The sequence below is a fragment of the Gracilinanus agilis genome, chromosome 2, assembly GCF_016433145.1.
Source record: "Gracilinanus agilis isolate LMUSP501 chromosome 2, AgileGrace, whole genome shotgun sequence".
NCBI classification, from domain to species: domain Eukaryota; kingdom Metazoa; phylum Chordata; class Mammalia; order Didelphimorphia; family Didelphidae; genus Gracilinanus; species Gracilinanus agilis.
The window spans coordinates 647,028,131-647,043,942 of NC_058131.1; the positions used below are offsets into that span (position 1 = coordinate 647,028,131).

The following is a 15,812-nucleotide window of genomic DNA, read 5'->3' on the forward strand; positions in this document are numbered from 1 at the left end:
ATTATCTAGTGTGAATGAAGACAAAATTTTTCAAGCACTTGTGTGTTGATTTTTTTACTACTCCACATATTCAAACCAACAAATGGGGTTATACTAAGACATGCCATTAATTTGTATTTAAATTCAAATGGAACTTCATTATATAGCTCCAAAGGAGTTATTTTCCAGAATTCATATGCAAGAAGCCCTTCTGTAGCTTAACTTTTCCTGTACACTACAAGTTACATCTGTAAACTATTCACTTTTGTCATAATTCAGAATGATTTCAAACATTTGCTTGCACAAAATTTGGCATCAAATGGTTACTAAGTAATTTTGAGAATTGAAAAAAAAAACAAAAGCTGTATCAAAGTGAATAAAACTGGCTTACAGTTCCAAGTTGAAGAAACCTAACTAGAATGGCTGTCATTATAAACTGCAACTTGTAGTGACCACTCCCTAAGTGATTACTTAAAAAACCTGAGCATACGGGTCCAGCTCAGATAACATATTTCAATAAAATTCTAGTTATCCAGTCTCTATTTAAGGGTAATACGTAAAAGAGTCTAATATGATATATAAATAAGGCTTTAAATTCCCTTAAACAGACTCCTCTACTTTCACCCTCCTCTTGTGCTAGGATATACAAAAAGAGATGTCACTTTATTATGTAACTGTTTCAATAGAAACATCTTACAGAAACAAAGGCAAAGTTTGTCCCTTTTAGCAATTTTTGCATTGATAATGCACTTAGACTATGGTGACAAAAATAATGTTAACAAATGAAAGAAAAATCACATAGTATTTTGGAAATGACAAAAGCAATCTCCATTTCATTAACCAATTCAATTCACTAATCCCACTTCAACATTAAGAAATATAAGTTTTTCAAACTACAGTCATCTATCTACCTGTAACTATGGAGGCACCAAGAATCAAAAAGCCCTTCTTAAGATGAATTCTCTTTCATCTTTAGTGGATTTAGTTAAGAAAATTGATTTTCACTAAGATTTAAAAGAACAAAAGGAAGAAGATTAAGTATAACTGTACTGAAACAACAACTAAATTTTAAAATGTATTCATATTAAGAAAAAACACCTGCAATTCAATTATTCTTGACCAGATCGTGTGCTTTTATCTTAAAAGTACTGCAACATTCACACATTTGGGTTTTAAATCATAAGCAATTATATTTTCATAAATGTAGCTTAAAGACCTCACTTGTCAAAGTAGTTGAGAATAGGAAAGGGAGGAATAAAAATGTTTTACTTTGGGGATATATTTTGGTGTACTTTTTCAGCCTGGTGAATACGATTTCACTTAAGATTTTCTTTCTACTTCTAAACACACTCTCATTTTCTCATAGAATGCTTATCCAGGGGCAAGAAAGCACTATTTTTTCAAATCATTTTGTCATTCACACACCTTACATACATCATGAAAGATGCACAATACAGTCAGTTTCTAGAAATATACCTTAGAGAGACTTCATCCTACTACGAGACTCATTATCCATTATGATATGTAATGAACTACACAAATGTAACATATTATTTAGGCTTAAACACAGATGTTTTGTGCCTTTAAAAATATTAACACACAATTAAATTATAATTCTATATAGTTGTTGTGTCTAGCAAAAATGATAGTAATTTAATCTTGCCAGGGAAACAATTTAGATTCCTCTGACCAGGTAGGTATATTACAAAATTGATCATCTCTACACTTGGGAATTTGTGACCTTTAAATGCTTGCTTTAAGAAACACTCATACTACACCCCTACTTTTCATGTAGTACACCAACTTGAACATACCTTTCAAAGGTCAGCCAAGAATGGATAGACATTAATTTTGGAATTATACTAAATAATCTAAATGTAAGCAAGGACTTTGGACTTTGAAGTGTGGGTTCTCTGGTCTTGAAAACAACACTGTATACAAAAACTGACATTGAGAAATAATTACCTTTTTGAACACTTTTCAAATTGCAAACACATCTATTTTCACAATCAAAACAATTTTGTCAGGAAATTTTATTTTAATTTTCTGAACACTCTAAAGCAGTAATGCTTTAGATATTTTATGTGTCCAGACAGGATTAACAAAATTAAATGCTCTAAATTACAAATTTGGCTCTAGTGAAAGCCTCAGAAAGAAAGAAAAGAAAACAACCCTCTCCCAAAAAATAAGTATGACTGACACACACACACATACACACAGTGAAGAAACCCCAATGTTTCATGCAATGGTAAGCAAGATGTAAAAAGCTACCCAAATTCACATATTTCTACACCAGATCATCATCAGAAAAAGTACTCCGTAGTAAATCTGTACATCCAAATGCATTTGGGATCTACAACTAAGTTACATTATTTAATGTTATATACATTTATTACCCTCTCCCCCTCCCTCCCATTTTTTCTTATAATGTCTTAAGTAAAGCCTTCATTCAAACCCAAACAAAAGATATAAGACTAAATTGGAAGGGGGGGATAGGAGAAGGGGGATGATAATCACTTTAGACATTCAATTAAAATGTTTATGTAAAACTCAAAATGTTTGATAAAAACAAATATTCTCTTCATTTAACATTTTGCTTTCTAACTGTACAGTAAATTGCATTGTAGAGAATACATCTCTGTCTTCAGACGGTATCTTCTTTGGATGGAATTAAGATGTAATTTGAAATTTATTTTAAAGATAAATAAATGGAAAATTGGTCCAAATAGAACGACAGCAGATATATTACATGCAGGCTTTAATATATATACTTTTTAATTCTCTTAAACAAATGAATGTAGGTATAGTTGATACTGCAAATGCAAATAAACTGGAAAAAAATAGAGAGCCCAGATCCAAAATATAAAAACATCCCACTATCCTGACAATGGCAGCAAAAATAAAAGAAAAGTAATCTTCTGGAACATTATCTTTTTGATATCTAAATTCCAGAAAGATTTCTATTCATATAATTTTAGCAGCCAAGTTTCCCACTTTTTATTTAAATGGAACAAATGCTTTAAATAAACTGTTTGTCCTCTTCACTGAAGAGAGCTAGTCTATTCATCTTTAATGAGCTAGTTTTTGGGAGGATTAGCCATGTACTGTAGTAATGCCTATAGCATACAATCCAAGCATTTGCTGTGAACAGTTGGAGAAAGCAGTCAGTAAGAACCTAGGATCAATGAAAATAGATGTTACTTTTAGCCATCCACGAAACAGAGACCCACAAAGTACCCAGTGTTTAAGCCCAATTATCTTCTTGCGCTTTACGTTGTGCAAGTTCCACCCCCATGAAACAGTAACTGATCCAGAGTTCCCAGTTTTCTTGTTTCTCTAGTCAATTTTCACATTAGTATAGATTTTTCGGACAAAGGCACTTGTTCCCATGTAACCAATTGCTCCTGAAAAGGCAAAATAAAAATATTTAAAAGAGTATTCATCATGTGTAGATATTTAAAATGACTGATTTTAAGAATTAATGATTTAGGAAAATTTCATGTATTATTCTGCAAAACAAACACAAAATTCTGCTACACAAATCAAGCGTTATGTATTAGTCTGATTATGGATTTTTGAAATTCATATATCAAAGAGAATTTTGCATAGCTTAGAACTGTGAGATCTGGGGCATGAACCTTACAGCAAGACGAAATTTAATAACAATGTCTATATGAAGGATCTTGATGTTCTTCAAAATGATGACATGCAAATCTAAGCTATTATGTCTATTTTAGGTGTATGTATACACACAGATGCACACAAGAACGTGCATGATTGAGGACCAGCTCCTGATCTGATACCTTAAAGATGAGTTGAGCTAAGGTAGGAGATTGTTCTCTTATCTGTTTAGATTTTTAAGTATTTATAGAGCACAGTAAAAATGGCATAAATGAAGATAAAAATATGCCATGAATTACGGAAAGACTTGACCATTTGCCTGACATTCTTTATCTCAGTGCAAGATATGTTAGCAGGTAAAAATAGAGTGATTCTTGGGACGTTTCAGGGCTAAGACTAAGATCTGAACTGCTCTCTGTTAATGGTAGCTAGAAAAGGAAAATTTTCAATCGACATTTTTATCCTTGGTAATATTCTATTCTAATAACATTTGTTTAATTAAACTTTTATCTAAAGGCAGAGCCTACATGGCTTCAAGAAACTTCTCCCTCCCCATTACCATTTTTAAAAATATGTAACTAGCTTCATCAGTTTTTACTAGATTTTTTAAAGAATCATACTTAGGTAGAGAAAGTGTAACATAGTAGAGAGCCAGCCTCCATGTTAAGGAGAGAAACTTGAGTTCAAAGTTCTACCTCTGTCACCTATTATAGATGTGTCCCTGGGCAAGTCCCTTTTCCTCTCTATGGCCCAGGCAACTCTTACCTAAGAGTGTAAGTTGCAGAGAAGGTATTGCCCTATGCTGCTGATAGAGAAAGTTCTCTTTGCTAGAGAAATCACAGGTCTACCACCTATTCCTTCCTCATTTTCCAGGCTTAGCTAAGTATAAGCCAACTAAAGCTCAAAATTCCAAAAGGGTCTAATTTTAACTCATTGTTTTACTGATAATTGGTGCTTTCCCAATATGAAAGAGTTAGTCAATCAGTTACAAAGATGTTTCACAAACAAATATACTATCTAACTCCATAAAAACTGAAATTTTAAGATTAAACTTAACTTCTTATATAACACAAAAATACTAATAGAAAATCTAACAAATAATAACTATATAATAAGACTTGCTTTAAGACAAATTCAGTTTTCCAGACCTTTGATGCAAAGTTCACCTATAGGCAAACAGTATAAAAAAAAATTTACTTGGGGCACAATTTCTTCCAAACATGTCTCAAGGAATAGTTTATAAAAAGGCTCCTTAAAAAAGAGATAATCATTAACTTCAAGAGAGTGTAGACAACTACTTTGTCAGATAATGTTATAAAGGGGGGTGGGGCGGTTACTTCTGTGTATGAGTTGGATTAAATGGTCACTTAAAAATGTACAAATTTTATGTTTCTATGAATTATGCTATTATGTATGTAATAAAACAAATTTATAACAAAACAATGTAACAAATATGTAATAAAACGAAAATATTTCTTCACGATTCTAAATATAAAGTTCCTTAAAAACAATCTAAAATCTAGTTAAGAAAGTAGAAAGAAAAAAAAACTTGTATTACACCTTGAAATACTTATTTTTTTTCCTCAGTTAAAAAAAAGATATCAAGTATATATTTTCCCTTCAAATTATCAATTTCTCTAACACATCTTAGCAACTAAAATAAATGTGTATAATTCCTGTATTATGGTGACATTTTAATCAGTTCCAGCGTGAACAGTTGAAAAAAAAAAAAAAGATTAAAACTGAAAGCCTATAAGCCTATTAGAGAATAAATGGTTGAGAGACTGCCAGAACAGCAGGGGTCCTTGGAATGTGCCAAGGATATCCGCAGTAAGATGAAATTTCCACAGGAAAAGCACTCAAAAAATTTTGCTAGATTCATTCCACTTTCCTTATAAATGTCAAGATGTTGCCTCTCCAGGTCTTCCCAAGATTAAGCAAACAAAAAACTCATAAATAGCTGATATATAACTGCTTTAATAGAAGACATAAGAAATAACTCCATGCTAAAATTAAAGTCACCAGTAGAAAAGAATTAAATATTTTATGTCTTTGCTTAACAAAACACCTTTGATTTTGGATATTTTTTAAATAACTATAAGGTGGTGATAATTGGGAAAGGAGCACAAGAAATCTTGCTACTAGACTTCAACAGGCAATCTTCCAATAAAAATTAAACTTCTGAGATAGACAAATTAATTTTTTACTATCTGAGGGTTATAGAGGCATAAAGAACATGAATAAATGAAATTCACAGGAAACATAAAAAACTCATTGTAACCCTTAGTTTCCATTAGACTTTTCCTTCAAATTTGAACAAAATAAAAATGGGAAGATTTAAAACTGGGTTTTACAAGTCCTCAGAAGACCTAAAATTGGGGCTTAAGGATTATTTTCCAACCTTCCTGATCATAAAAATTTGGCACAAAATATAATTTTTCATTTTTCAATTACTATACTGCTGTGTTTGTAATTTTAACAGATTTACTGATTAGTTTCCAAGCATTTCTCAACTTACCACACATTATCCCCAAGGCTGTGCTAAATACCGCCATATAACCAAAGTAAAATGCTGTTTGAAACAAGCCATACATCCTGAAATGAAATAAAAATAATTATGTGGATTTTCTTTGTTGGCCTTTCACACATTAACATATGCAGACAATAAATGACTATATTCAGACTTCTGAATCTTTAGAAAAAGGGCTAGGAGCTTACTCTATAAATAAAAGGGAAAAAATCACCACTTACTTTGTTTTGAAAAAATAGTAGTAAAAGGAATACATGTAAACATAGATTGCAGTTGATGCAGCAGAAAGAAAGCTTGTCCATTGCCTAAAAAACAAACATATAGCTCTCTATCAAATGAACAGCAGTTATACAAAAGCCTTGAAATAAAGTATTCCTTATTCTGTGAAAGAACCTTTAAAAGCATAATTTTTAAAAAACTATTTTGAGTAAGAAAAGCATATTTTTTTTAAACCCTTGTACTTCGGTGTATTGTCTTATAGATGGAAGATTGGTAAGGGTGGGCAATGGGGGTCAAGTGACTTGCCCAGGGTCACACAGCTGGGAAGTGGCTGAGGCCGGGTTTGAACCTAGGACCTCCTGTCTCTAGGCCTGACTCTCACTCCACTGAGCTACCCAGCTGCCTCAGAAAAGCATATTTTTAAAAAATATACACCTGCATGATACCACAGAATAAGGACAGTGGTGACACAGAAATGTTAGAAGCACAGATGTTCTGCATTGTCTTGCTGCATTCACCATTACTGAATGACCTGAGGAGAATAATTTAATTTTTCTGCCTACAGTTTCCTCATCTTAACATAATGTTCCCTATTATTAAAAATATCCATCTGATTTCTTTTCCTTTTTTGTTAGAAATATATCTTTTAAATTTATTATTCTTAAAAATTTATTTTCTCTCTTTACTTCCTCCCTCCAATTAAACAGAAAATAGCCTTGTAACAAATACACAGATAATCAAACAATTTCCCCCACTGATCTATTCCTTGTCAGTCACCTCTCTGTTGGGAGATATGATCAGTCCTCTGAAGTCATTGAGGCTTTTTGCTGCAAAGATGTCAGACTCAAACAGAAATGAACTCATGTTGACTAAGAAAACAACAAAGCACTAGAATGTGCCACATTGTGGTTTACTGCAATGATTATAGTTCTTCTAAATCTTTTAATGGTGCTTGTCTTGACAATGCTTCATTGTTTATGTTAGGTGGTTCTGTTCTTTTCACTATCTAGCAATCTTACAAATCTTCCTAGATTTTTCTGAAATCATTCCTTTTACTATTATTTACAGCACAATGATATTCTATTATATTTTACACCACAATTTATTTGTTTAGCAACTCCACAATTCATCTAGTTTTCTGCCACCACAAAAGAATGTGGAAAATTTTATGATCAGGATGACAATGATTTAGATCAGTGATGGGCAAACTTTTTAAAGAGGGGACCAAAGGAAATACTCATCTGTCAGTCTGTTTCTAAGGCAACTCTTTCCAAGTTTCATTGTATTGTATCCTACTCATTGTATTCGTCAGATTAGGAATAATGTCTCCCAGCCAGATAGTGGTTTATAATTATCACCTTATTTTATCCTCACAACCACAATGGGAGATAGGAGCTATTTTATTACCATTTTATAGATGAGGAAACAGAGGCTGAGGGAGGTTAAGTTATTTGGGTAGATTAGAATTCAGGTCTCATGGATTCCAAGACCAGTACTCTATCCATTAGGCCATAAGCTACCTCTAAATATTGTTATACATTTGAGTTCTTTTCTTCTTTCTTTGATCTCTTTAGGTTTACAGAACTAGTCATAATCTTTCTGGGTCAAAGGGGGGATAATATACAGTTCAGTAAGTTTTGAGGCCTAATTCAAATTGCTTCCCATAAATAGCTTAGACTATTTCACAGCTGCAACAACAGTGCACTAATAAAGTATTTTCCCAAAGCTCATCCAATATTTGTCATTTTCCCCTTTTTTGGTCACCTTTGTCAGTTTAATGGGTATGAAATGAAATGTCAAAGTTGCTATTAAGTTTCAGTTCCCTATTTATCAGTGATTTGGAGTATTTTTCATATGGGTATGGATAGCTTGGATTTCTTCCCCAAAAAGAATGAAATACCCTTCCACATCTTTCATTTCCTTTGGCCTTTTATCAATTCAGCAATTGCTCTTATTCTTATAAATTTCAATTGGTTCCTTTATACCACTTGGAAGAAGAATAATAGCTTAAGAATCAAAGCTTTTAAATGTATCATTTTATCTATTCTCCTTATATTTAAAACTCAAACTTGTTTAAAATATTCCTCTACTGGCAATATTTTTAACTAATTCAGAAAAGTCTTTGCTTTAAGTACTTACCACCTATAATCCTCTGCATTTAACAGGAAGTATGTGCATACAATGGTTACACAAACAGTCACAATACAAAGGATAACCAGCACCAGCATCATGAAACCATAGACGTAGTAGATCTTGTATGCCCAGAAAGACGTGAAAATGAAGTACCTAAACAAAATTTGAGAAATAAGTATATTCCTATTCTTACTATTCTCATTTCTTTTCATTTGCTTTGTTCTAGAAGAATCTTGGGGAAGACCTCTTTTCTTACCTCTCACCCATTTCTGCTACCCCACAGAGAATAGGTGAAGCTCAGGAAACAAACAAAAAAATAGAAACAGTAACTTCTGAGCAGAAGTAAATGCAGGCAGTTGAAAGTTATGGTCATAGGATGATAGACCAGCCTCTGGAATTTTGGCCCAAATTTCTAAGCCTCTTATTAGTCATGTGATACTCCAAATATAAATTTAAAAGTATGAATTTCTGAATAAAATAGGATTGTAACCTTTGATATAAGTTAGGGGAAGTTTTACCCCAAGTTGGGGTTAAGTAAGAAGCCCAGCAAAACGTCCTATGACTGTATCTACCCAATTTTCCAACTTATTCTATTCTAGTCCTCCAAGAAAAGAAACCATTACACTAAAACTTACATTTCAATGAAGATTGAGCCAAAAGGCAAAATTCCTCCAAGACAAACAATAACTGCTGGTTCCATGAACCTGAAAAAATGATAGAACTTTATATAATTTTCATAGTACAGTGTTTTTTCGAAATTAAAGGAAACCTAAAATTCAATAGGCAAAATACATAAACTAGTAACAGCGTTCTGTAAGTAACTAATCAATTAGTAGCCATGTTTTCTACTTCAAGGAAACAAGTTTTTACTGGCGTGGATAGCAACAATAAATAAATAATTTAATCTCCAACAATAAATAGTTTAATCTCTTTGAAAAACAGATTGATTTTCTATAGTCAACCATCACCCTAAAGACAACCTAATGAAGAACCTTTCCAATTATAGCTATGCTGGTCCTGAGAAAGACATAGTCCATTACTAGACTCATACATCTAAAGCTTTCCAGTTTGGTAGGATCTGCCATAATTTGAGTTCCATTAGCAATGCCCTTCAAAACAAAGGGTAAATTGGTAAACTCTAGACCATGGTGCAATATTAGAATAGGATTTTAGTCAAATATCTTAAGAGTAAAATAAGATGTGAGAATTAAGGAATTAAAGCAAAGGGCAATGCAATATGATTTTCATTACTTGCCAAAGAATGATGGAGTAATGATTCATAATTTTTTTTTCCTCCATGGTTCCCAATTATTCCCTCTATTAAAAGAAACATAAAGGGTTTACATTTAAAGAAAGCTACCAGACACAAAAACAACAGGAAGAAATGTATTCACAGAATCGTATCTTTAGAGTGGGAAGGGACCTCAGAGGACATCTGTTCCAACTAGGTAGTAAAATTAAGTGACTTGTCAAGGATTACAGAAGCAGTTAGAGAAGTAGAATTTGAACCCAGGGCTTATAACTACAAATCCAATGCTCATTCTATCCCTAAACACCCTGGAATGAAGGTTGGATGCCTACTTGCTGGGGATTTTAGAGGGGATTTCTATACAGACTGGGCTTAGATGGCTTCCCTTCTAATGCTGAGATTATGGGAAAATATTAAATAGCTAACAGAGACCTGAAGCCACCAACTAAATATTTTCTCCAAATCGCAGTTATGACACAGCTTCATAGATTCTGTAAGTTATGTCCTCTTCCCAATTATATATTTGAAAAATATGGGATCTGCTTTTTCTTTTTTTAAATCCTTACCTTCTATCTTAGAATCCACATTAAGTATCAATTCCAAGGCAGAATAATAATAAGGGCTAAGCAAATGGAGTTAAGTGACTTGCACTGGGTCAAACAGGTAGGAAGTGCCTACAGTCATATTTGAACCTAGGCATGGCTCTTTATCTACTACTTAGCTGCCCTAGAATCTGCTTTATAAAGGATATCTGAGGAATATAAAATAGAATAATAAACTATAACCTTTAGTATAACAATAACATTTTAAACCTAAATGATACTTAAGGATAAAGCCGTAAAATTCTAAATATCCTATTATAAAACTGGAAAAGAAGTAATAAAGTCCAATTCCCTCATTTTGCAGATCCAACAAATTCATTAAGTACAAACTTAATAAATATTGCATAAGGAACTGGCTACACAGTAGAGATACTGACACAAAAATGAAAAAGTCCCTTCTCTTAAGGAGTTCACATTTGGGGAGGAAGGGGAAGGGAACAGAGATAACCACATAAAGAAGGGAAAGAGCACAAAAGCCAAGAAAGCAGGGATAGGTGAGGAGAAAGCATTATATTATAGATAAAATAAATCTACCCTAGAGTTTCTACTTATTGTTTACCTTCTTTTCCTCATCCCAATCACGAGAGGAAATTGAACCAACTTCTGACTACAGATGGTGTTTTCTCCCATCCAGGTAAGATAACCAAAAAGTTGGCCCCTTCTTTTTCAATTGCAATAAAATAAAACTAAATGGGAATTTTTCTCCACTGAGTAATCTAAGAAAAGGGGCACAGGCAACTCTACTATCTTGAGTAACAGAACACTCTTTCCTCCTGAAAATGAAGGAAATAATCTGTTTGACCTCATTAAAATTCATTCTGGGTCTTGGCTTTTCAAACTGTATGGGAAGAAATAGAAGAATAATGGACACCCACATATCTAAAAATTGTTTCAGAACAGTATTTAGAAAATAATATTTACAAACAGTATTTATAAGAGGTTAAAATAACTGTGTATAGGGGGTAGCTGGGTAGCTCAGTGGATTGAGAGCCAGGACAAGCTGGGAAGTCCTAGGTTCAAAGCTGGCCTCAGACACTTCCTAGCTGTGTGACCCTGGGCAAGTCATTTAACCCCCACTGCCTAGCTGTTACCACTCTTCTGCCTTGGAGCCAATACACAGTATTGATTCCAAGACAGAAGGTAAGGATTTTAAAAAAAAAGAATAATTGTGTTTAAAAGCTTTTCAACAAATTTCCTTGTATGAATCCACATGCTCTTGCATCATTTCTTTTAATCTTATGAGTCACAAAGGGTTGAAATAAACATAATGTGATAATAAAATTCTATTTTTGTCTACTTTTAACAGTTAGAAAAATTTTGTTATGTGATACAACCAAATAAACACTAAAATAGACGAAATTTGGGCATTTTTAAAATAAAGAAGAAAATACATGAAAAATTCCATACTACGTCAATAATAAAGATAATATGGTAACAGCACTACAATCTTTCTAAATTGATCTCCAAAAATAATTCAAATATAAACGGTTAAGGACCTACATGTCAAAGCAAAGAAATAAGTTCCTAACATTTATTGTCCTTTTAACAAACACTATACTTTAAAGAAAAGAAATGGGAAGCTCTAGTGTCCCAACCCATCTCTCCACTTCAATTCTAGCATCACATTTATGATCATTATGCCATTTCAAACAATTTAATTGAATGCCAATATGGACCAAAATATAAACTGAAATAAGTCAAAACATTCAAGTTCCTATAATCAAATATAAAGAATCCAAAATGCTAAAGCTATGATATCATGATTACACATAGCTATAAAGACTTTTATTTTAATAAACAAATACATAAGTCATAATTTTCCCTTTACCATTTTTTTTCCGGTATAGGACGAGGCACAGCATTCACACGACAAGGAAAGTTGGGCTGACCTGACAGATTTCGGCCTAGAATCGTACCAACAAGATTCAAGGGAAGAATAACAAAAAAGCAGATACAACAAACAGCAACCTGCAAATTAAACAAAATGTCTACAGTTACATAAAAAACAGCATTGTTAAAGTAACACGGAAGTACTTTTATCATTATTTAATCATAAAAATTATTAAATATAAAGTTCCTCAGATTTTCCAAACTAGCAATATAATTTTATTAAACAAGAAACTGAAATGATCAGAAAAAAAGCTAGCACTTTCAAAGATATCTCCTTTGATTAAAAAAAAAACCAATAAAACAAAAACAAACAAGCAAAAAACCTCTTTTGGTCAAACATCTACTAAATAACAGAGCCAGAATTTTGCTTCTAAATCAAATGCCCTTTCCACCACATATTCCTCATGCTCAGATGATCTACTTGACTATACACATAATGATTTACAAAGGTTTTTCCCCCCCTACTTTTCCACATCATTTCTACTACATTCATTTCTCTACACCTCAATTTTCATGCTCTAAAGAGAACATTCACATCTTTCATTCTTAAATTCACTTTTTATTTATGATCCTGATACCAAAAATTTATCATTTATCTACAACCAAGTAAAAAATTTATGCCAAATTTATACAAAATAAGTTCCTGTTCACACATATTTTTTGGTCTGAATCTGTGATTTCACTAATGAGTTCCAGGTAAGGAAACATTCTCTACCAATGCAGATCTGTTTTTGGAACTTCAAGTCTTAAGTGAAGTAATTTGACCAGGATTACTGTCACACAGCTAGTATGTATAAGACACTGGAGCTGAGACTGTCTTCTGGCCAGAGGCCAGCTCTCTTATTATGTTGTCTCTCTAAACTAAAAGTACTGGGAAAAAATATAGCAGTCCCTGATATCTATGGAGAAAAAAAAATTGGGAAGTGACTAATAATAAAATGAATCTAATTAAAGAGCTATCAGGCAATCTTGCAATTCCTAAAAAATAAAGTACCCAATGGAAAATGAACTTTTATCCTAAGTAGGTAAACTTTAAAAAGAAATGGTTCTTAAATCTGTACGATACCGCCATCTAGTGGTAAAAAAGACAACTGCAAATAATAGATATGTCCTTTTATGCAATCTGCAATCAGATAAATCTATAAGTATTTAAGAAACCAGATTCTATGGATAAAGCTTAATATGACTTCCTGTATAAAAAAATTAACTGATAATAATAAAACCATAATGAAATTCAAGATTGCAAAAAGCAAAAATGAGAGAAAAATGTCAAGAAATTTGAGACATATCAGACAAAGAATAATTCAGGTAGAGAATTAGGAAAAAATGTATAATCAATCCTTACAGGCCACTGACTAAAGGTGTAGCAATCTGTACATGATACTTTTCCTCAGTATCTTCTTAAATTAAAGCTCACATTCTTTTGAGGTAAATAAGGCAACTGATTTATTTTGAGGGAAGAAAAAAAATGAGATAACAAGGCAGTGTCATAGATCTAGAGCTAGAACAACCTTAGTTGTCTGATCCAACCTCCAGATTTTACAGATGAGAAAATTATGGTGCACAGAGGTTAAACTTACCTAAAGTTTTGCACAGGTAATATGAAGCTAGGATTGAAGTCTAGGTCCCCATGACCCTAAACCTAACATTTCCCAATACTTTTTCCAAGTCCATCTGCCCATATTCCTAGATTCTCAGGCTCTCAAACTCTAGAATTCATCCTGAATTTGTCATTACTCTTCTATCCTCATGTCTAATTTGTTGCCAAGTCTGCCCATTTCAACTCTGTAATATCTTTAAAATGAGCCTCTTCCCTTATAACATGGCCACCACTCTGGTGCAGATCTTCATCAACTCACATCTATACTATCACAAAGAAGTAAATCAACAAGAGACACAAAAACAAAATTCATCTACTCTGAAGGAATTTATATTTGCAAAGAGGGGTTGGAACAGTGAAATTCCCTTTCATCAACATTCCTATCTCCATATTATCATATGAATAGGACACATGATAATGTGAGTAGTGCTTAGTTAGTGCCAACATCTAGCCTTTTGTACATTGAATCAATTCACTAAATTCTCTGACAGTCTGGATTATTATTATATTTTTTAAAACCCTTACCTTCCGTCTTAGAATCAATACTGTGTATTGGTTCCAAGGCAGAGGAGTGGTAAGGGCTAGGCAATGGGGGTCAAGTGACCTGCCCAGGGTCACACAGCTGGGAAATGTCTGAGGCCAGCTTTGAATCTAGGACCTCCTGTCACTAGGCCTGGCTCTTAATCCACTGAGCCACCCAACTGCCCCCAACAGTCCTAAATTATTAAAGCAGGCTCAGCACAAAGATTATTATTTTCCATTCCAGAACATTCTAATCTAAAAATCACCCTAAAAGTTGCTGCATAGACTTCCTTCAAATAGGTATGCTATTCTAACTTCAGAACAACTTTGATAATATAATTTTCAGGTATATCAAATTGAAGACTTAATAAAAAAAACTTTTAAGTAGAGTCATAATACTAGGATTTTAATGTATAAAATGTTGTAGTAAATGATATGTCCAGGAGGGTCATCTTTTAAAAGTCCTTTGACGGCATTTCCTTAAAATAATAAGTAGCATTTATTTAAAACCATCAGCAAGTATCATCTACAATGAGGATAAGTTAGATGCCTGCCCTGTAAGATCAGGAGTGAAGCAAGGATGCTCTTTATCACCACTATTATTTAATATTGTACTAGAAAAGCTAGCTGTAGCAATTAGAGAAGAAAAAGAAATTGAAGGAATTAAAGCAAGCAATAAGGAAAGTAAACTATCACTCTTTGCGGATGATATAATGATATACTTAGAGAATCCTAGAAAATCAATCTAAAAGCTAGTGGAAATAATAACTTTAGCAAAGGTGCATGATAAAAAACTAACACATAAATCATCAACATTCCTATATATTTCCAACAAAACTCAGCAGTAAGAGTTAGAAAGAGAAGCTCCATTTAAAATCATTCTAGACAATATAAAATATTTGGGAATCTATTTGCCAAGACAAATGCAGGAATTATATGAATACAATTAAAAAAACTTTACACAATTAAAACTAGATCTAAACAACTGGAAAAACACATTAACTGCTCCTGGGTAGGCTGAGCTAATATAATAAAAATGACAAACCTACCTAAATTAATTTATTTATTCAGTACCATACCTATCAAACTACCAAAAAACTAATTTATAGAACTAGAAAAAATAATATAACTAATCTGGAAGAACAATAAGTCATAAATATCGAGGGAACTAATGAAAAAAAAAATGAGGAATAGTGGCCTACCACTACCAGATCTTAAACTGTACTATAAAGCAGTAATTGTCAAAACAATCTGGTACTGGCTAAGAGATAGAATGGTAGATCAATGGAATAAATTAGGGGTAAATGACCTCAATAATCTAGTGTTTGATAAACCCAAAGATCCCAGCCTTTGGGGTAGAACTCACTACTTGACAAAAAATGCTAGGGAAATTGGAAAACAGTATGGAAAAAATTAGATTTAGATCAATATCTCACACCCTCTACCAAGATACGGTCAAAATGGGGA

General features: G+C 32.8%; 1 protein-coding gene across 2 annotated transcripts in view; it reads right to left on the reverse strand.

The window, feature by feature from the left end:
• Positions 1–1,979: 1,979 nt before the first annotated feature.
• Positions 1,980–15,812, reverse strand: part of TM9SF3 (transmembrane 9 superfamily member 3) — a 78,552-nt gene continuing 64,719 nt past the window's right edge. For both annotated transcript variants that reach the window (XM_044665731.1, XM_044665730.1), the window contains exons 10-15: positions 12,162–12,301; positions 9,118–9,186; positions 8,489–8,635; positions 6,352–6,435; positions 6,119–6,195; positions 1,980–3,383 (exon numbers count right to left, since the gene is read on the reverse strand). In XM_044665731.1, the coding sequence (XP_044521666.1) occupies positions 3,316–3,383; positions 6,119–6,195; positions 6,352–6,435; positions 8,489–8,635; positions 9,118–9,186; positions 12,162–12,301 (585 nt within the window). In that variant the 3' untranslated portion in view covers positions 1,980–3,315. The remainder of the gene's footprint in view (positions 3,384–6,118; positions 6,196–6,351; positions 6,436–8,488; positions 8,636–9,117; positions 9,187–12,161; positions 12,302–15,812) is intronic.